General features: G+C 42.5%; 1 protein-coding gene across 3 annotated transcripts in view; it reads left to right on the top strand.

The window, feature by feature from the left end:
* PGBD5 (piggyBac transposable element derived 5) overlaps nucleotides 1–20510 on the top strand; it is a 69012-nt gene extending 48502 nt beyond the window's left edge. Inside the window, exons 3-7 of one of the 3 annotated variants that reach the window (XM_085856445.1) lie at nucleotides 4260–4400; nucleotides 6603–6777; nucleotides 8347–8544; nucleotides 13772–13886; nucleotides 19422–20510. In XM_085856445.1, coding sequence (XP_085712571.1) covers nucleotides 4260–4400; nucleotides 6603–6777; nucleotides 8347–8544; nucleotides 13772–13886; nucleotides 19422–19662 — 870 coding nt within the window. In that variant the 3' untranslated portion in view covers nucleotides 19663–20510. Of the gene's footprint in view, nucleotides 1–4259; nucleotides 4401–6602; nucleotides 6778–8346; nucleotides 8545–13771; nucleotides 13887–18543 lie in introns of all 3 variants that reach the window. The other 2 variants (XM_085856443.1, XM_085856444.1) reach the window with 2 other exon arrangements.
* Nucleotides 20511–21015: the final 505 nt, after the last annotated feature.

Below are 21015 nucleotides of genomic sequence, written 5' to 3'. Positions count from 1 at the left end.
TATATATATATATATATATATATATATATATATATATATATATATATATAATCTTCCACAAATATGATTCGATTGAAAGTGTATGAACGGCCACCAAGTGCATTTAGATAACACGCACACATAGCCAGATACTTCACCAACATCTGGTTTCGTGGCCAATGGTGCAGATGGAAACCTGAAATTGGATGTATAGTGGAAATTATACTCTTTTATTCTGGGGAATATTTATTTATTTATTCGTTTATATCTATGCACGTTTGATTGAGGATTACGAAAGGGTGAGGAGATAGAGGGTAAACAGTTGGACACAATACACAGGGGAATGATGGAGCAAGAGGAAAGGAAATACAGTGACCTGCAAGTAAGAGTGTTGAGTTAGGTGGGATTCATGAGGGTAGAAAATATCATTGGTAGGGATGGGGGAATGACACGAGATGGTAGTGCACCCGTCCGCTTAATTATGAATACGATAGTGGAAATATACACAATACTTTTTCGTTTGATAGTTATCGATAATTACATTCCATGTAAAGTGTTTATTGTTAATAAAGTGTATGAATTGTGATTGCCGATGTACGAGTCATATTGTTCACGCTCACCAAATCAAGTACCCAACAAATTGAATCCAGCAATTAATTTAGGGTCCCACAGGGACCATTATTGTCAACTTGTATGCCACCAATTCAAAACTCAAATTGATCCCTTTATTTGAAAGGTTGGAGTGATTCCATAAACTGCATAACATTTCACTCAGTTCGACAGAATGATGCATAATGTGGTTGTATGGCAATTAAAACCTGCCTCCATTTGCTTCTGCGACTTCACTATAAAGTGTCCAGTAACTTATAGTAATGGATATAATATGAACAACGGATTGAACGCAATGAAATAGATTTGCTTACCAACAAAAGTACGCTTATGGACACAATCTAGACCTAAGAGGATGAGGATGAAGCCACTATGGAAGATGGCAAAGGATAGACATCTCCACAAGGCATTCCACAAGAGAGCTTTGACTACACTTGCTTCCTTTCTATTGACCCAGATTCACATGAGAATTTTCTGCACTTTCAACACATCCCACTATTACCTCCACCACCGAAAGTGGAACGAGGTTATGTTTTCACCTGTTTGTCTGTCAGTCTGTGAGAAGGTAATATCAAAAAATGATGGATGGTTACGAACAAAACTTGGTGGACAGATTCGGTGTGTGACAAATCCTAATTGATTATATTTTGGTTACGATCTGCATCCACATCGGGATACTAGAAAAATTTTTTACTGATTTTTCACCCCTGAGAGATGGGGCCAAAAAACGATATATAGCACGATATCTCAAAAAAGTTGTGGACGGATTGAAACAAAACTTGGTGGATGAGTTGGTTCGGTGACGAGAACAAGCCAATTTGATTTTGGTTCAGGTCCGGATCCAGGTCTGGCCTATCAGTGGGATACGAAATGTAAACTGCTCAGCGCTTGACGGTGGTATGTACTCCACCACGTGCTAATCTAGTTGTAGACTGTATTCATAATCGAACAGCAGCAAATGTTTCTGCTGGCAGAGTGGGTTTTATAGAACCTTTCCTTTTGGTGTGCATGGCTACCATGAAAACCTGTTATCGTTGTGTCCTGCCAGAAATCGTTCGCATGATTTGGCTACCAACAAATTGCCAACAAATCTTTTAGATTGCTGATTATTACGTTCTTGTATACAGTCTGAAAGTACAGAAAAGACGCATGAAAATGTATAAATGAAAGAGCAAAATGAAAAATTCTCACAAGCTATTTTGTACTGAAGTTAAAAGCATGTCATCACGTTTGTAGAAAATTTTCCAAAAAAGATAAATAAAACTCCTTGCACATTTACCTCTTAAACCCGATTGAACAGCTATTGACCACACACAAAGCAACAAGCGGAGTGAAGCAATTGGTTAATATCCGTCTGTCTGTCTACAAACGTCAGCTTATGATAAAAGATGAACTTTATGACTTATGATTGAACTCAAATCAGAACATGAATCGGAAAACAATCCTGCAGTTTAGCAGTACTTTGGCTTTGACTTCGTCCCGATCACGCACGCGCAGAGGAGAGATGATTTTTTTTCTACTCCGCCTGTCTGGCAGTCAAACAAAATTGATAATCATTCCAAACAAGAAACTTTCCGTTTGTAAGGATGTCATAAAGGACACAAACAACAGGCACGAAGAAATAATGTAACGCGTTAGATAGGGTGATGTAATAGACATTTGGCAAAACGGTGGTAAAACCCAATGGCGAAGAAATTGTGGTTAAATTCCAGAATTTATTGATTTATTTATTGATACGGCTTTTACAATCTTTGTTTTATTTAAATTGAATTATGTACTTGAACACTGTAGAACACAAATCGCCTTCTAATCACTTCCAAAAACCTCGAGTTTAGCAGTACTTGGAATGTTATATAAGGGTGGTGCATAAGATTGCTTCAAGTGCCAAACTTCTGGAATTTTATTTAAAACTACAAGGGCACTCGGTAGAGCGCATACCTCCGCCACGTAATTCCTGATCCAAGAGAACATTTCGGGCCCAATACATTTTTGAAATATCATGCGATACAGTATGATATCGTTTTTGGCCCGATCTCTCAATGGCGAAGAATCACTTTAAAGATTAAATAATACTCGTATCCAGATCCGGATTCGGATGTTCACCAAAATCCAATCAGTTCGTCTTTGTCACACACACAACCTGTCCACAAAATTTCATCTGATCCGTCCACAACTTTTTGAGATATCCTGCACAGAAACAAACAAACAGGCAGAAAGGGGTGAAAACATAACCCCCTTCACCTTCGGTGGCAGCGGTAACAATCTTTAAAATCATTATTTTATTTGAATTGAAGCATATAGAATGTTCGAATACTATATGCGGTTTCGTGTTCTCTGAACTCTCTATTTACTAAAGTAACGGTGGTACATTTAACCAAAGAGAAGCGAAGTAAAATGTACAGTTTTTTTATTGATCTTTTGTGCAATTACCATTGTCCACATGAGCAACATATTTACGTCCTTCACAACAAGCTAATTCCCGACCACAGTGAAAATGCAATGTTTCATGAAATAAACAATGCTTGGTTGCCGTTCAAGATAATATATTTTTCTTTCCAATTGTTCGATCAAAAGTTTTGCCTCGGAAAGTTCTTCCTGCAAGCTTTCATTCTCTTGGATAATTTTTTTTTTATAACGAGCATCCTCCTGCAAAACAAAATATTGCATATATATATATGCATGTATATATATGTATATGTATATATATATGTATATGTATATATATATATATATATATATATATATATATATATATATATATATGACTCAGCCTGTCATCCTTCCGAGGTTGGCGAAATGAGTACCAGTATACTGGGCCGGTGTATACCCCGGTTAAAATAGGTGTACCATATCCCTGTGTCGTAAGAGGCGACCAGCGTTGCGTCAGGAAGGGCATCCGGCGTAAAACATGTGCCAAATCACTATGCGGATCAGACGGATGATCCGCTGTGGCGACCCCTAACGGGAGCAGCCGAAAGAAGAAGAAGAAGAAGAAAAAGAAGAAGAAGATATCAAGACCCACCCACATCTCTCACCTGTGAATTGAGGGAATAGCCAATCAGCTCTCACCGAATTGATAAAAACCCAGGTGGCTCGGAATATATAAATAATTGACCCCTCCCACACTCCTCTAGCCGAAGAAGCTGCATAAAGCAACTCAAGAAGACCTACACAAGGTAAGCGCTACACTGTTTTGAACCCTTCCCAGAGTTCCTCAACACCTATATAGTTACGACTACTGTACCATCTGACAACTTGTCTTGCATCATTGTTCATAACTAATTAGTCTTGCATCATTATCTCCGTTTTCTATGAAATTTGGACATCATTTTCTCCAAAACCGTTCATCCAAAAAAATTTTACACTTGGCATATGTCATCAACTCCTCATGGGGTATGTAGGGTGATAATGTCATCGGTGAAGTAATATTCTAGCCATAATTGTTTGAATTGAAATGTTTATTCGAAAAATCTGAAACTTCTATCTGATCTATGACCCAATGTAAGTGAAGAATAAAATGTACAATATTTTTTTTTAATTAACTTTCATTGTGGTGACATTTAGTTTGAGGTCAAAGTGGATGCTTTGCATTTTGAGATGCTTTCTTGTTGTAGGTTATATTGTATGGAAGACCCATCACATGATATTCTATCTGATTTTTTTTATCTCAGGTTCTACATGAACCCCTGATTGAGGAGGATTTGACATATGTGGCTGCTTGGGCAGGTCTAGATGGGGAACGTCGACGCAGGAAAAAGCGAAAATTCAGCCTGTGGGTTCGCCAGTGTACAACTACAGGTTTCATCTGCCAGGTAGATTTCCGTCTTTGGGGTATAACAACCTCTTCCATGTCCATATGCATGATGGTCACTTAGAACAAGGTTCCACATTCAGTACCACAATTCAATCATCGAGTGCGCACACAAAAAACACACACACACACACACACACTAACGGGTGACATGACTCCGCTGGAGAATTATCTCCCAAGACACCAAGAAGAGACGAAACGTCCACATGCCCGGATAATAATCCGCCACGATACAGTTTTATTAATTTAACCACACAGCTGTTTCAGCGTGTGGTTGGCTTAACAGGGGGATTCAGTTATGCAGGAGGAAGTGATCACGACTCAAAATACCTAGCACTTGTTTTAACAAATAATGGAGAGTGGAGACACGGAAAGAGAAAATGCAATCAAAGCAACTGAGACGACCAAATGGCAGGCTCAACAAATGGTAGCAATTACCATGGTTACCTTAACATGGGCAGACTCAGTCAGGCACACAGGTTGAACAGAAGAATGACATTGTGTGTGTGTGTAGGTGTGGTGGGTGTGTGTGGCTTTTCCTCGAGCGCACACATGACGCAGGCATGGCCTCAGACGCCTCTCTCAGGACAGTCTCCTCCTTGGCTGCTCATTGCTGCATGTCTGGTTGTGCACTCACTCTGGGGTGGGAGGGTCTCGGCTGCATGGCTTGATCTCTGGCTGAGTGTGGCTGATGGCTGAGCGTTCTGGACTGTAAGTCGCTGGATGGGCGTTCACTGTCTGAGAGTCCTCGATGTGGCTATGCATCCCCAGGTGTCAGGGACTGTGAGGTGCGATTGTCCTGCCTTATATATGTAACCCACTGGTCCCCCTGCTGTGTGGATCTTGCTTGATCTTGGATTCAAGATAAAAGACGGATGGGAAATCAGGGGAAAAAAAAAAGAGACAGAAACGAGGATCAAGGATGTTAGGGAATCTAACAAGAGCTACAATTTCAATCGGTGCAAATTGGGAGTTTACAAACACTTTTATGCTGACTGACACTCATTAAGGTGTAACGATTGAATAATTAAGCCCTATGTAGGGCTGGCAGGATGGCCGAGAGGTATGCACACTTGTCTTTAAGCTGTCTAGCCTGGGTTTGAATCCTGACCCAGCTATAAACTGTCATCCTGGTGTTTCATCAGTGTGTGTGCTGTCTCTCGGATAGATGTTAAACAGACACCCAATGTACCGACATTAGTTGGTGGATGTTAAAGATCCGACGGAGTCCTTCGCGAAGAGACGAGACGAGCTAGTGTGGGCACCATGAACAAATTCCAAATTCCTGCCCTGGACCTGACCAGGACCTGACAAATTCCAAACACCCTGACCCGTAAAGGGCATTGCATCAGCAGTACAGCTGTGCCTCAGCCAATGATGCCGCCCTGCAGCCTTGTGCTGCACGTAAAAGAGTTGAAAGTGTAACAAAGCAAAATCCTTTTTGAGGCCATTCCATTCTTTCTGACATTTTCAGTTTCTATTTATTCTTGTTTCTTTCATTCAGCATTCTACCTGCTTGAGCTCTGGATGTGTTTATGCCTTGCAGTTTCAATGCTAGAGAAAGTTGAACACACATCCGAGGGACGTTGGACACATTGATGATTATCACAAAAGTAAAAGTATTGACACAAACATGACGACAAATGCTCATTCAAACCTTCTCAACCACTTATTGGTCCAGGTATTGCAATCGGTTGACTGAGTATGAAAATATGGTGTTTACGGGTGATTGAAGCATGAATAAACCCTCAGAGGTGGCCTACCTCGGCCCTAACAGGAGAGGTAGGACCATTAAGCATAATATAAATACACCTACCTGAAGTCTTTTTGTGATCCTCCACGTTGAGCTGTTCGCCGGTCATCAACAATAAGGACATGATCTTATGAAGATACACCTTGAGTTAGTCATACACAAATTGTAACCGTGGTGTTGGCTTAGCGGTTAGGGGCCCTGAGTTTGAGCCCCGTTGTCCGCTGAATTAACACCAGATGCGGATGACTCAGCCTGTCATCCTTCTGCAGATGGCGAAATGAGTACCAGTGTACTGGTAATAGGGGCACAGCATGCGCGGCATAGTCGTGCCCTAACAAAATGATACCTACCTGGCAGCCAATTCCAATGGAGTAGAGTTGGCTGGATTAGCTGAGAAATTACCATCGTATGTCTTGTGAAAGAGATAATCCAGTCTGCATGTGTGTGCAGATGCATGTTTACCTGAAGGCAAATAGCGATGCTCTGGAGGCTTTTCGAAACCGGGTACAACTGCACAGCCTTGTGGCCAAGCATCTGTGTGTTCCTCTTCCGCCACACAACTACATCATTTTCTGTGGTCCGAGCATCACGAGCTTACAGCTGTTCCAAGAGTTTGAAAAAAAAGGTCAGTATCATTTATGTTTGCCCTTGCTATTGATTTACAAAATTATATTGCCCTGGGCGTACCGCAGCGTAAACAATCTTTCAGCTCAGATTATACTCGGAAGTTACAAACACTAAATAATTACCTCCACCACCAAAGGTGGATGTTTTCACCGCTGTCTGTCTGTCTGTTTGTTTGTTTGTCTGTGAGCAGGATATCTCAAAAGGTTTTTGACAGATTCGGATGAAACTTGGTGGACGGGTTGGGTAGGGGGACAAGAACAAGCTTATTAGATGTTGGTTCAGGTCTGGATACAGATCCGGCCTATCAGTGGCCTACAAATGGTGAACTGTTCAGTCTGGCAGACGTATACCCTCTACCAAGTGCCGTTCTAATTTAAACAGACGTTTCCTGAGAATCGCATCATTACAACCTAAAGATGAAAGAATCGATTTAGCTATTGCTCATGCTCCATCACTTGTGACACCTCTCTATGACTCGTATGCTGTTGCATCACACGTGACAAGTTTAATGTCAGAATGGTGCTACCGTATGAAACGGATACTTTCACCTGGATTTCACCTAGGGTTGTTAGGATATAGGTCAGAGGTAGTTCACTCCCTTTTGAGTTGTCCCACATAGTTTTGATTCCTGATAGGACTCTAAATTCTCACCCTGATGTCTCAGAGGCAAAACGTTACATGATTGAGTGCGCTCTCAATTGGATGAGACATTAAGTTGGAGACCTGCCTGGCAGCAATTGTTGCTCACGATTAGTGCAGCAGTGGTGCCCAAAATGACAGATCTTCTTCAGCTAAAAGGCTGCATCCTTTATACCTGCATAGGTTCAGTATCCGTTGAGAACACGATTGAACGGAGAGATTCCGAACACCCTCTGCTCTCTCTCCTCATGTCTCCTTATCTGAGCACTGCTGGGGACTGAGGGCCATTTTTCAGGCTGTGACATGTCATGTTGAGGGGGTTTTGCACACTTGCCATGTTTGCTAACATCGGTAGGCAAAGGAGTTCCCCCGAGTCTGTTTGCTACTCTTTGACCTTCTCAGCATATGTGATCCCCCCCTCCACCCCCCCCCGGTATTGGTATTAAAGTGACAATACCAGTGGTGCAGCTCTTGGAGATATTGTAACATGCAAACTACAGCACCATGGTAGGTGCAGGTTTTCCGTTCCTGTAGGTATTTTATAATCACCCAAAATATTTTATCTTCCCCATGTGTTATGCAAGTTATTTTATCTTCAAGGTAATGATTTATGAGGGCATGATCAGGCACCATTTCTAAGTGGGCCTGCATGTATTGATGTGTGGTGCATGTTGGGTTTGGCAGGGTAATGAGCTATGAGGACATGACCGGATACCGTTTCGGTCCGTTGGAGTGAAGCTCCATGGTAAAACAGATCATGGTGAAACTCCGTGATAAAATTGCCCAGAAGGGACACTGGATGAATGTGAACCATGAGCTGCAGTACTTTATTAGGTTTTAAGGCTCAGGAGACCTCATCTACCAAATTATTCTGGCTTTTAGAAATTGTTGCACATGGTGAATGCATTTTGCATGGATTGTATGGCAGGAATCTACTGCTGTGGCCTACTCAGCTCTCGGAAAAGTGACTGCACCGGCCTTCCTCGCTCGGCCCTCGTCAGCCCGGTGCTCCCACTTCCTCGAGGCCAGTACAGCAGCCGCATGAAAGGCACGTACTCAATCACGTGCTGGGCCAACAAGGGTGTCTTCCGTTTCCTAACCAATGCCTACTCACCTTTGAAAAGAGGTAACTAAACAGATTTTGGTGTTTAGTCGGTTTCACACTCCATGATACGTAGCTTCCTAGTTCATAAAACTACTCTTGAAGTTTAGTCTTGGTTCAATTCCCATCAGAATAAGACTTGACTCCAGACTGTTATCAAAATGCTTTGTTGGCAGTGTTAGCTGATAGGATGGCCTCGATGTAGGCACATTCACATCCAACCTGTCCAACCTAGGTTCGAATTCCGACCCAGCTATAAACTGTCATCTCGGTGTTTCGCAGGCAGGATGATTCATAAATGTGTGTGCCATCCCTCGGATGGATGTTCATCAGGCATCCCATCTGACAGCATTTCTCGGTGGACAGTAACGCTGTACTTTGGTGACCTTTGTGAAGAGTAGGCAAGCTATTAACGGCACCGCCGTGCCCTCAGCCAATGATGCCACCCCCGCAGCCTTGTGCTGCATATGAACGGACAAAGAAGTTGGCAGTGTTCTTGTTGGTGTTCGAAAGAAAGCATGGTACCTTTCAAAAAGAGTAGGTCATTGTGTAATTTTGACCAAATTCCAATTTCTTGCCCCAAGCGACAGTATCGAAGGATTAGTTAACGGAATCTTTGTACTTCTCTATGTGCCCTCTCCGCCAATGTCGAAGTTGTCTAACGTTGGCATTCAAAAGGTCGAGGGATGTTTTTTTTTCTGCAGGATCAAGGACTCATGGAGGAGCTGTGGGTTTTCAATGAATTGACAATCATTTTCCATCAGGTACACACTATACAGTGGAGGGACCCTGAGTTGGCTGCCTTTAGAATGACTATTTATGGAAGGGGAAGTTGTAAAGGCTTCGTGCAATTGGAGTTAGGATGAGTCGGGAGGGTATGTTACTTCGGAGTCCGACGGGTTACTTAAAGAAGATCATTACACACTTTATGCCGCAGGGTATGTATCAGCCACAAAGAACACTTACCAAAATAATGGCGATTTTCTGAGAGCAATTCTTTTACTCACATTGTAGCTTTCACTTCCCGTCGGTTGTGCATGGCAAAGACGTTGGACAGTTAGTTACTCAAGCCCTACCGGACGTTGAGGAAAGGGTCCGTCCAGTCAGCAAGCGTTCCGAAGGGTGTGTCTTACATTTATCAAAAGAAGAGTTTGTACTTGCTGCTGAAAAGGGGGAAATGGCTGGCTTGGGATATTAGGATCCTGAATATTGGTTAGCATGGCTGGCTTGGGATATTAAGGTCCTGAGTTCGAGCCCCTTTGGCCACTGAAGCAACACCAGGTAGGCTTAATTCAGGCTGTCATCCTTCTAAGGTCAGCAACATGAATGCCAGTGTACTGGTATCGGGGCACAGCATCAGCGGCATAGTTGTGCCCCAACAAAATGATAGCTACCCAGCAGCCAAGCTGCCAGACTCAAGAACAAAAAGAAGAAGCTGAAGCTCTAAAAGTGGCTCGAAAATGAATTCCATTCCACCATCTGGGGGACGACCATTCTTTGATGGTTTTTGATTGCCAACAATGTGCCCGACGCTGTGATAAAAGTTTGACTTCAAAATCCTGCTCGTATTTTTGTGAAGCACCGGGAAAATTGGTCATGTGGGGCAAAAAGTGCTCTTTTTTGGAGCTAAGTATCAGGTTCACGCCTTCGTAATATCATCCTCGGCAATTTGCCAGGTATAAGATTTTGTCGGCTTCTAGACATCTCGGGGAACACTCCCTGCCCGAAATTTAGTGAGGCCAGGGTTGTCACATGATGCATGAGCAGAACATGAATTTCGCTAAATTTACCTATTTATCGGCGTCTACAACAGGTGACCAACTTTATCAGAAACAGACGACCAACTTCACGGCCCCATAATATAACCTCGTGTTGGAACTTGTTTCATAAAATCGCGACCAAAATGGTTAAGTCGGTTACATCAAGTGAGCAATTTGTACAAATTTCAGAGAAGGGAAACAAATTTCCCTCCACATCATTGAGCAAAATGGACGAATCGAAAACAGCAGATGACATGAAAATGAACATTCCAAAGAACTTAACGACAATGCGGAGGGGGAATTTTAGTTTGACACCTCACAGAAATGCTTCAACGCACGAGAAACTGGAAGGTCACTCAGCAACATGGTAGTCCTCCTCTGCCTCAAATAAGTCCGAGTTGTCCATGAGACGGTGTTCGAGAGAAGTCTCCACACGGTTCTGACAATCCTTGCATCTGCACAAATCCATGCAAGATAAGCCAGACTTGCGACAGGAACATCGTTGCATTTCACAGCATGATTTTGCACAGTTGCAGTGCACAATTTCCAACATAGTATCGGGTGCGGGGGTTCTGTGTCATTCACTGGAAACGTAGCAACTTATTCACTGCAGCCCATCCATGCTCATCAGGAAAGGGGGCACTGATATTAGCTTGTAATGCTCGATGGGAAATCGCTGTCTTATATGACGAATGTCTGTTGTGCAGTACCAGCGCATCCTTCGTAGGAGGTAAATTCTGCTCACGCGGTGAGGATGAGGCAAGGCAAAAAACAAACAAACTCTGCAGTGGGTCTTGTTGATGTCCTCCAACATCCGGAATTCATAAAGATGACACGTGAATCGTTCAAGTTGAAGAATGAGGAGGTCAGGTCAGGTATGGGAGAATGCGTTGGAACAGCACGTCACTGCGTCCACTTTCCGCCGGTACTCCAGTGGCCTCCATCTGGCCATCCGCCAGCCAGATGCCTAGCCCATCCCCACCTTCTTGACATGCTGATCAACCTGCTGCAACCACGAGGCAAATGATCAGCCCATTGTCCTCCTCCACCCACGAGGTTCCCTTGCTGAGAAAATCTGGTGAGCAGGATCAGCGTCAAGAAAACGAGCCACATGTCCAAACAACCGCAGCTGACGCTCACGGACTACACAGGTAACAAATCTCATCTGAGTCTCTCTCAGCAACCGCTCGTTGGACACAAAGTCTGACCAGGTAGAGCCGAGGATTCATAAAACAAACCTGGTACCAAAGGAGTTACATCTCCATCTCAGATCCCTGGTCAGAGTCCAAGTCTCACATCTGTAGAGCAAGACTGGAAGCACCAAGGACTTAAAGACTCAGACTTTCGTCCTCCTGCATAAGTACTGATTGCACCACATCCAATGATCCAGTGAATCCATGACTCCCCAGGCCCAACCCAGACATCTATTGACCTCTGGCTCACATGTGGAGACACGAATGTCAATGCCAAGGTAAGTGAATCTCTCTGTGACCTCAATATCTTCACCGCAAACAGGTACTTACAATATAACAACGTCCATTATGTCGATGAAAGCCGGGATCTTAGTTTTGACCCAGGAAACCCGTAATCCCAGTGGCTACGACTCCTTATTCAGCGCCTAGAGGATCCCATAAGGATATCCAGCATATCCACAACGATGACTGAATCATCCGCGAATTCAAGGTCAGAGCTCGGAATGAACTTTCCAAGTCCAGAAAATGTTCTCTGGAACTCCTCCGAATCCCTCAACAATGACAAAGCCTTCTTTTTGCCTTTGTCGTAAAAAGCACTGGTGGTGTCTCATCCATTAAACACATGAAGGCCAACCAACGCTTTTCAAATGCCCTCTCCTAATGAATGAGTGAGCTATGTCAATGATACGCATTCTGTTCTTCACACCAGTGGAGAACAAGAGACGGCAGGTTAGAGCATGACAGGGATACAGCGATCAGCGCAGTATCTGAGCCACAGGGATCTGAGTCACACAGGGACTGTGGATAATCACAGTGCCGGAAAGACTGCAAACATGCCTCGTGGGCAGTAACAGGCAAGTGTCCACCTCTTCGTGATCAGATTTCAGTTCTTCAATCATTTACACAGTTGTCATTGAACCGTGAATATCCATTCAGTGGCAGAGTGAGCCACGTGTGATGAACACATGAACATCATCTTCAACGACATGGTACATGGATGTCCACTGACGAAACAAAAACTCAATCAAATCCTCTTTATTCATCCCGTTTGCGCAATAGATATCTCATAGTTCTTGATACTCATCTCTGGATATTTGTTGGTGACAAAGTCCATGAGGGAGCTGTGAAACTTTTTAGCCAGGTCTAGAACTTGCCTGAGTACACTTTCAGTCAAAGAGTTAAAAGCATCGTGAACTTTACAGATCTGGTGGATGAGACCCGTCCTCTCTCTTGTACACCACTCGACTCTCTCGTACACAGCACGATTCACTTGAACGACGTGGTCCATGGATGTCTACTGATGAAACAAAAACTCAACCAAGTTATCCTGATGCTGTGTGGACTGTGCTTCCCCGCTGATGGACCTCTGGTAGCCTGTACATGTTGCTGCGTTTGAGCCTGGGGAGTAACTACTGAAATCTATCTGTCCGGGCTCTTCCCGACATCTTTGTTCTTTGTTCCTTTCACATTTCTTTCTAATTCTTTCACAATTCTCTTTATTCGTTCTAATTCTTGCTTTTTCTTCTCTTTCATCTCTTTTACCCTTTATCTCTCTCTCTCTCTCTCTCTCTCTCTCTCTCTCTCTCTCTCTCTCTCTCTCTCTCTATCTATCTCTCTCTCTATCTATCTATCTCTCTCTCTATCTATCTATCTCTCTCTCTCTCTCTCTCTCTCTCTCTCTCTCTATCTCTCTCTCTCTCTCTCTCTCTCTCTCTCTCTATCTCTCTCTCTCTCTCTCTCTCTCTCAATCTCTCTCTCTCTCTCTCTCTCTCTCTCTCTCTCTCTCACGGCAATGAATTCTTGCAGAAATGTTTCTGTAAGTCTGACTTGGCTGCGCCTGGATGGGTTTGAGGGTTGTGCAGTAGCGGCTGAAACCCGAATCCTAACCAGGTTCCTCCTGATGACTCCAGCTTTGCTCTTTACTTCTTTGAGTTCCTTCTTGGTCTTCCATTTGATTGTACACAGCACGACTCTCCTGTACACAGCACGACTCTCTTGTACACAACACGACTCTCTTGTTCTCTAAATCTCTGGACCGTGAAAGAATGTACATTGTTGTTCTTGATGAAATCGGAGTGCATGAGGCACAATTAAATCAGATCTTTCTCCCCATATTCTGACATCTCAAGCTGAAATGACGGATCCTATTTATTTTTATTTTTTTTAAATCTTGTTTCTCCTACTGTATATTCCCCTCTCCGTGACTTCTTTCCCTCCTTCCCCTCCTCCCCCTTCTCCTCCTCCTTTCTCACGACCATTTTACCTCCCTCATTGCAACATTTTGTCTCCCATGTATAGGTGTGATAATCAAGCGAAAAGGTGGGAACCTCCAAGAAATGCCTTGCCCACAGGCTGTAGAAGCATTTGCAGCTCATCTCAGCTACATCTGTAAATATGATGACAAGTACAGCAGGTGAGGCTGCCAAGGAATCTTTTCTTATTAATTGTCTTAACTTTAAAACAAATGAGTATAAACAATGACTTGTAAGCATAAAACACATCTTTGACAATAAACAAAGCAGGATCTGGTTGACGAGAACATATTGACCAAATTGTCATTGTGATGCGGAGTTACCATCATACTAAATGAGGCCAACATTGATTGGCTTGAAAGAGCCAACTTGCATTTATTACATTCATCAACATTGAGCTGTTCATTGGGAAGGAAGGTGTCACTTGGTGTCAGGTGACATCTCGTATTACCTGGTTTTCTTAGCCATATGGTGAGTATAAAACAATGCATCAGTTTTAACATTTTCCACTGACAGCCTCCGAGTGCAACTTTGTCATGACAGGATGGTGCAGAGGTAGCGCACCACCGTCTCGTGTCATCCCCTTCCTTATCCACAATCTTTGTTACCCCCCTTTGACCCTTCCAAATCCAACCTGATTACTTCAGGTTGTAGTGTTTCCTTCTCTTTTTCTGTTCGTTCATTCACTTGCTTATTATGTCCAAGATATGCCCCCACTGCCCTATTGTTAGTCCATACCCTCCGTGCCTCGATGTTATCGAGAAGACGAAGTGCAATATTATCGAAAGCCTTAGCTCCGACCTCAAGTAGCTCCTGCAGCTTTTGTGAAAGTTTTTGAAAAAAAAAGAGATAAATCAAATTGACAACTTATAGCAACCGTCGAAATCTGTTGGCTTTCCGAACGCATTTTATCATTTTTAGCTCACCTGGACTTCAGTCAGGTGAGCTTGTGCTAATGAGGAGTCAATTAGTCAGTCTGTAAACACTTCAGTCATTATCGCTTGAACCAAACATACGATTTTGATGAAACTTGGCCACAAGCTTCATATCTGATGCCTCAGGTCGTTTCTTCACTTCATTTGGAAGTGTCTTAATGGCTTCTCTCGTTTCCCTGTTTTACGGTTGGTTTGTAGGTCTTCTACGCAATGCCATGGCGGCTCTTCTGAAAAATTAAAAATGAATAGATAACCGTCGAGAAGGATCCATTCTTGGTGTAGTAGTTGGCTTCCAGGGATTACATCAGGAAGGCAGGTAAAATCCACTTAACTGTCATTATGGTGTCATCTTTTCATTGCGTTCCAATTTTGGCCTTTATACGGTTCTCGAGGGGAGCTATTAACTCTTTAGCCTTGGTATCCACGGTGTCCCGCTTTGAAGAATATGTTTTTTTCATTTTCCATTACTTCATATTTTAATTATTTAAATTTTCGTTTTTAAAAGTTTTTCCATTTTTCATTTGTTTAATTTTTTTTTCTAATTAGCAATTGCAGATTGTAGTACGTATTTCCGATGTATATGCAAAAAACAATAATAATTTAAAAAATTAAACTATTTACTTTTATTTTTTTTCAATTTTTCGTTATTTAGTTGTTGTTTTTTTTTTTTTTTGGGGGGGGGTTGTATACATTGTCGAGGCTTGTATGAGAGCAAACGCACAACGCACAACAATGTTGGCAGGACATAAGAGGGGTGGGAGAGGGAAGGACAAAACGGTGGGGAACAGAGACATGAGGAGATCTGTGGAAGGATGAGGGATGGAACAGGGAACATGGGGTATACAAGGTGGACATTACAGGGAGTTTCAGAAAGGAAAGCAGGGAATTTGAAGGAGGTGGGTTTGGGGTGGATTAACGGGGGCAGAAAAGATCGAAGTTTTGGATGGGGGGAGATAAGAGATGGTGGTGAACAGCTGTTTTGAAGGCCTGGAGGGAAGAATGGGATTGAAGAGTGTGGGAGTTTATTCCAAAGGTGGGAAAAAAAGAGTGAAGGTGAGCAGTGATTCGTGATTTTGGTAGTTTTACCAGAAGGGGGTTGTTGGTGGACCTTGAGCATCCTGCGGAAATATGGGGGGGAGAACATATTGCAGACAGCAAGGGGGTGAGACCAGAGAGGAGAGGGTAGAAGACAGAGACACCAGAGACGAGAGAGAGAGACAGAGAGAGAGAGACAGAGAGAGAGAGAGAGAGAGAGAGAGAGAGAGAGAGAGAGAGAGAGAGAGAGAGAGAGAGAGAGAGAGAGAGAGAGAGAGAGAGCACAAAGACTCAGCCTCACTGCGAGAGGTACCAATGATCCTAAATGCCTAGGTTTCCACAACGTGAAGCTGAGAAAAGTGAGAGGCAGGAGCACCAGCCCAGAGGAGAGAGCTGTACTCCATCAGGCTGCGGACGAAAGCTTTGAATGTAGTCAGGAGCTCAGGAGGGTCGAGGTAGGATTTTGCATGACGGTGGATTTCCAGTCGGCGACTGGGTTTGGAGGCCAGGTTGTAAATGTGGTTTTCCCAGGAAAGATCATGGCAGATAGTGAGACCCAGAAGCTTGAATGAAAGACTTCTTCCAGAGGATTGTTGAGAATGTAGATGGGGGGGGGGGGTCCAAACGGTCCTTTCAGAGAGGCATAGTGAGAGTGTGAGATTTGTCCGGATTGAAAGACATGTTCCACGTGTTGGACCAGTTTGTGATTTTACCCAGATCTGTCGAGAGTGAAGAAGCTGCTGCTTGCCGGTCTGGGGGATGACAGATGGTACAGCAGAGGGTGGAGTCATCAGCAAAGAGATAAAGAGGATTTTCCAGAGAGTCGGAGAGATCATTGATGAAAACCAGAAAAAGAACAGGGCCCAGAACGCTGCCTTGAGGAACTCCAGCGTGGACAGGAAGAGGAGATGAAAGAACTCCATTTAGGGCCACATGTTGGCTGCACCAAGAGAGGAAGTCTACGAGCCCTGAGTGGAGATGGCCTTGGATACCATAGGAAGAGAGCTTGATGAGCAGGGCAGCGTGCCAAACCATGTCAAAAGCACATGATATGTCCAGGGATGTCGCTCTGGTTTTATGTCTAGCAGTTTCTCTCAGTTTTTTATTATTATTTTTTCTATTTTAAATTACTCGTACTTAAATTTTCCATTATTTAATTAATCTGCACTCGAAAAGTGGGGTTAAGCGATCGTTCCCATACGTACGTACATGTCTGCATGTTGTTCCCTTTTCTCTGGAACTGCTTGTCGGATTGACACAAAATATTCACCATAAGTGTGACTACTCATGGAGAATGTTTTCGTGATAATAAAACATCATAGGAGATCTGTGTCAGGTGAGACGAGAGATGACGAGAGATGGTGTGGCAGCCATGTTGGGAAAAAGGAGAAATGTTTGACCTCTGTATCTCTGAAACCGTTCCATGAAAAAAATTGAAACCTGGCACCTGTTAAGTACTCCCCATGGGGAATAAGTGTGATTAAAAAAAAAAATTATATCAGAGGTGCCTTCGTTATGACGTCATAATTGCATATGTAGAATGTTGCATCCCCTCAGAATTAAAATTTTTGAGGGTCATCTCGGGATAAATCGGTCAACAGAAGAAAAAAACAATATGACATCATCAGTCACGTGGTTCGGCAGCCTTTTTTTTTGTAAACCTTCAAAAATCATCTTCCGAAATGACTGAACAGATCGAGGAGAAGATTAAAAGTATGACTGCCTATTCATAAGAAACAAAAAGTTCCCACCTATGATGTCATCATTCACATGGTTTGGCAGCCATATTGTTTTTTTTTTTTAAAACAAAACCTTCAAAAATCTTCTGAAACGGCTTAACAGATCGAGGCAAAACTTTACACAAATGTTCCCCAAGCCTTGGGGATACCAGGGTATTCATGAATAAATGATATGTCCCATGGTTTGGCAGCCATATTGGATTGAAGGAAAATACTTTTTTAATTCTCTCTCCTCAACCACTGCATCATAATTTTGATCTTGAAACCTCAAAATTATGATCTAGCAGTGATGGTAATATACGTTTTAAATTTCAATGTGATCGGACACATGGTCTAGCATCCATAAGTATTTAACTTTTTGAATTTGCATTCTTTTTGTTTGTTTTTTTTTGTTTGAATGAGGCTCACTTGTTTGCGCTTGGATTGGTTTGAGGGTCGAGGAGTAGCATTTGAAACCCGAGTCCTATCCAGGTTCCTCCCGATCACTTTATCTTTGCTTTTTCCTTGTTCGGGTTCCTTCTGATCTGATAACTCCAAACTCCAATGCAACAGTGTGACCACTCGGCTTTTTTCACAAGATCTTGGCTATTCGTTGTTCACCTTGGCGTCTTGGTTTTCTATAGGTTTTCTTGGCGTATAGGTTTTCTATTATCATCGCTTTTCCGAAACCTTGTGAATTCTTGGCTTTTTTCATTAGCTCACCTTGGCATTTATGAAAATGAGGAGTGGTCACACTGCAATGCAGTACCTATTTTATTTGGTCTTCCATTTGATTTGAATTTAATTTTTTGAATTTCAAATTTGCCACCAGTAGAGTAGTTTTGCATCAACTTCTTTTGAAGACTGCACAGGGGTAAGTATTCAATGAATACCATCTAGTGTCTTTTTTACAGCACGTGCGCTGTATACAATTGCACCTAGTTTGAAATGTCCCAGTGCCCCCCCCCCCCACGTGCCTCAAGTGAACCAATCACGGCCGTCTGGTAGATGGCAGTGCGTAACCTAGACGGAAATGGCGACAATTGATGGAAATACCCGAGTATTTCAATGGAAATTTGTGAAACTAATGTGTTGTATATGTGAAAACCATTGAATTTATTGCTTGACAGAAAAAACCAAGAAATGCTCCCCTCTCATGTACGAACGAACGAAAGACGTCATTTCCATCCACCATGGCATTTCGCACCGAACGCTGAAAGCTAAGTTCTTCTTATGCCATCATTCTCTTTAATATTAGCCATAAACAAGTGTTTCGTCATGCATCAGGAGTTTAAATTTACTTATAATTATGGCAGATATTGGTGGCAAAGTGATAAGTGGTTCTTTCAATAACATTAGCGTACTCATTTGCTTCACCACACGCGCTGTACTGAAGGATTTCACTTGTTTTTCATCCGTTTGTTTTCATTATGAGGCAAAATTATTTCAAGTGCTACCAATTGGCTAATATTATGAGTTGGCTATATCGGGAACTATCAGCGATCTCTGATTACAGCCCTCTAGTTATTCACTGTTATAGATGCTGGAGCTTATACGTTGTTGGCCTCAACAGCATGCAATGTATGCAATGTCAATCTGAACTTTTAACAATATTCAGTACAATTTGGAGCAAGACAAAAGATAAAAAAATATTCAAACAAATCGGATATAAACATGATATTTAATGCATACTTAAATGATGTTACTTTTCTTACTGTGCTGTTCCTTCGAAAATACCGTTCATTACAAATGGCCTGCAAATTGGTAGGAAATGAAAGTTTCCGACTTCATTAGTTTACATTGTATATTGTTTTGGTTTATACATGCCAGTAAATAAATAAATGCCTGTAAACATTTTGGCTTGCCGACATTTTGCCGGGACTGTATAGAAAAAAAAATACCACATTGAGCATTGCAATCTCATCATCCCAATAGTTAAACAAAGTTATCTGTGAAGGCAATGTTCATAAATGGTGATTATTAAAAAAGATTGTTTTGTAACTTTCAGGTATTTCATTACACACAAGCCCAACAAAACATGGCAGCAGATCTTCTGGCTGGCACTGAGCATCACCATGAACAATGCCTATGTATTGTACAAGTTGTCTGCAGCGTATGCACGATGCCGGTATAGCCGCACCCAGTTTGGACAACACCTCATGCAAGAGCTGCTGGGTCCGGAGAATGAAGTACCGCCTGAGAAAAATCTGTCTGAACCCCTCACAAAGCATTTTAATACAGACAATTAGACCAAGGTAGAAGTTAGAACTAGAGAATAAGTGTGCATAAATAATTTAAACAACTATATAAATGTAAGCACTGAACAACAAAGCAGTAAGTATACAGGTAAATATAAAGTGATATATCAGCCAAAGAAGCACACTGACCCGTTCACATGACATTGACGTCATGCACATAAATTAAGCCAACACGTCACCTCCAAACTTGGAGGCATCCATATGGCACTCAATCCGCTGCAGACTGAGATTTAAAGCCTTTGGGCAAGAATAGACAAAAGCAGAGATGTCAATCTATATTTCGCCTTTGTTATGGGCTCATTGGGACATTAAAATCAACCAAAGAAGTACACTGACTGAATGATATGATGCTGATGTCATGGACATAAATTATGCCAACACATCACCTCCAAACTAAGAGGCATCATTATGACACTCAAGCCTTTACAGACTGAGATTTAAAGCCCATTGACTGAGAAGTAAAGCCTAACAATGGCGAAATCTAGATTGACATCGCTACTTTCATCTATTTGTGAGTATAGACTTTAAATCTGTCTGCAAAAGCTTGAGTGCCATATGGATACCTCCTAGTTTGGAGGTGATGTGTTGGCATCATTTCTGTACATGGCATCAGCGTCATGTCATCGGGTCAGTATGCTTCTTTGGCTGATTTTAATATGACTGGCTACAAACCTCCTGATTAGTGATCAGCAGGGGAGAGACAATGTGCTCGTGTGGCAGGTGACACTTTTTGCTGAAAAGTTGTGCAGCAAGTGCTGTGATGGGATTCAATCTGTGCCCTGCTGCCTCATCAATTTAGGGGGTTTGACTATATATATATATATATATATATATATATATATATATATATATATATATATATATATATATATATATATATATATACACACACACACACACACACACACACACACACACACACACACACACACACACACACACACACACACACACACACACACAGAAACATGTGGAGTGTTACGAGCACTTCCTTGATCTCCAATGGACATAGTCCACCAAAGCGTCACCTTCAACCCAGAGGGCCTGGGCCCGATGACTGTCAAACAGACAAAGATTACATGGTTAACATCAGTGAACCATCAAACTGAGCCACCTATCCAGATTTCGGGATTATTTGCCCTCATCAGGAGGGCATACCGATAAATATCTAACCAATGATGACCACATTCACCATTTAAACATCAAACGCAACTCCTGACCATTATGGTGAGCATCACCGCAGATTATGTCTCACATGGTAAAACCGCATAATCTGCAAAGAACAACCTTCCATCTGCCACCCAGACGATTGTTCCTGCTAATGCAAACCAATCAACCAGATGG

The sequence above is a fragment of the Eptatretus burgeri genome, chromosome 15 (genome assembly GCF_056783735.1).
Source record: "Eptatretus burgeri isolate ZD-2024b chromosome 15, Ebu_testis_v1, whole genome shotgun sequence".
NCBI classification, from domain to species: Eukaryota; Metazoa; Chordata; class Myxini; order Myxiniformes; family Myxinidae; genus Eptatretus; species Eptatretus burgeri.
The sequence above is the reverse complement of the archived record's forward strand: the minus strand, read 5'-3'. Positions and strand labels throughout refer to the sequence as shown.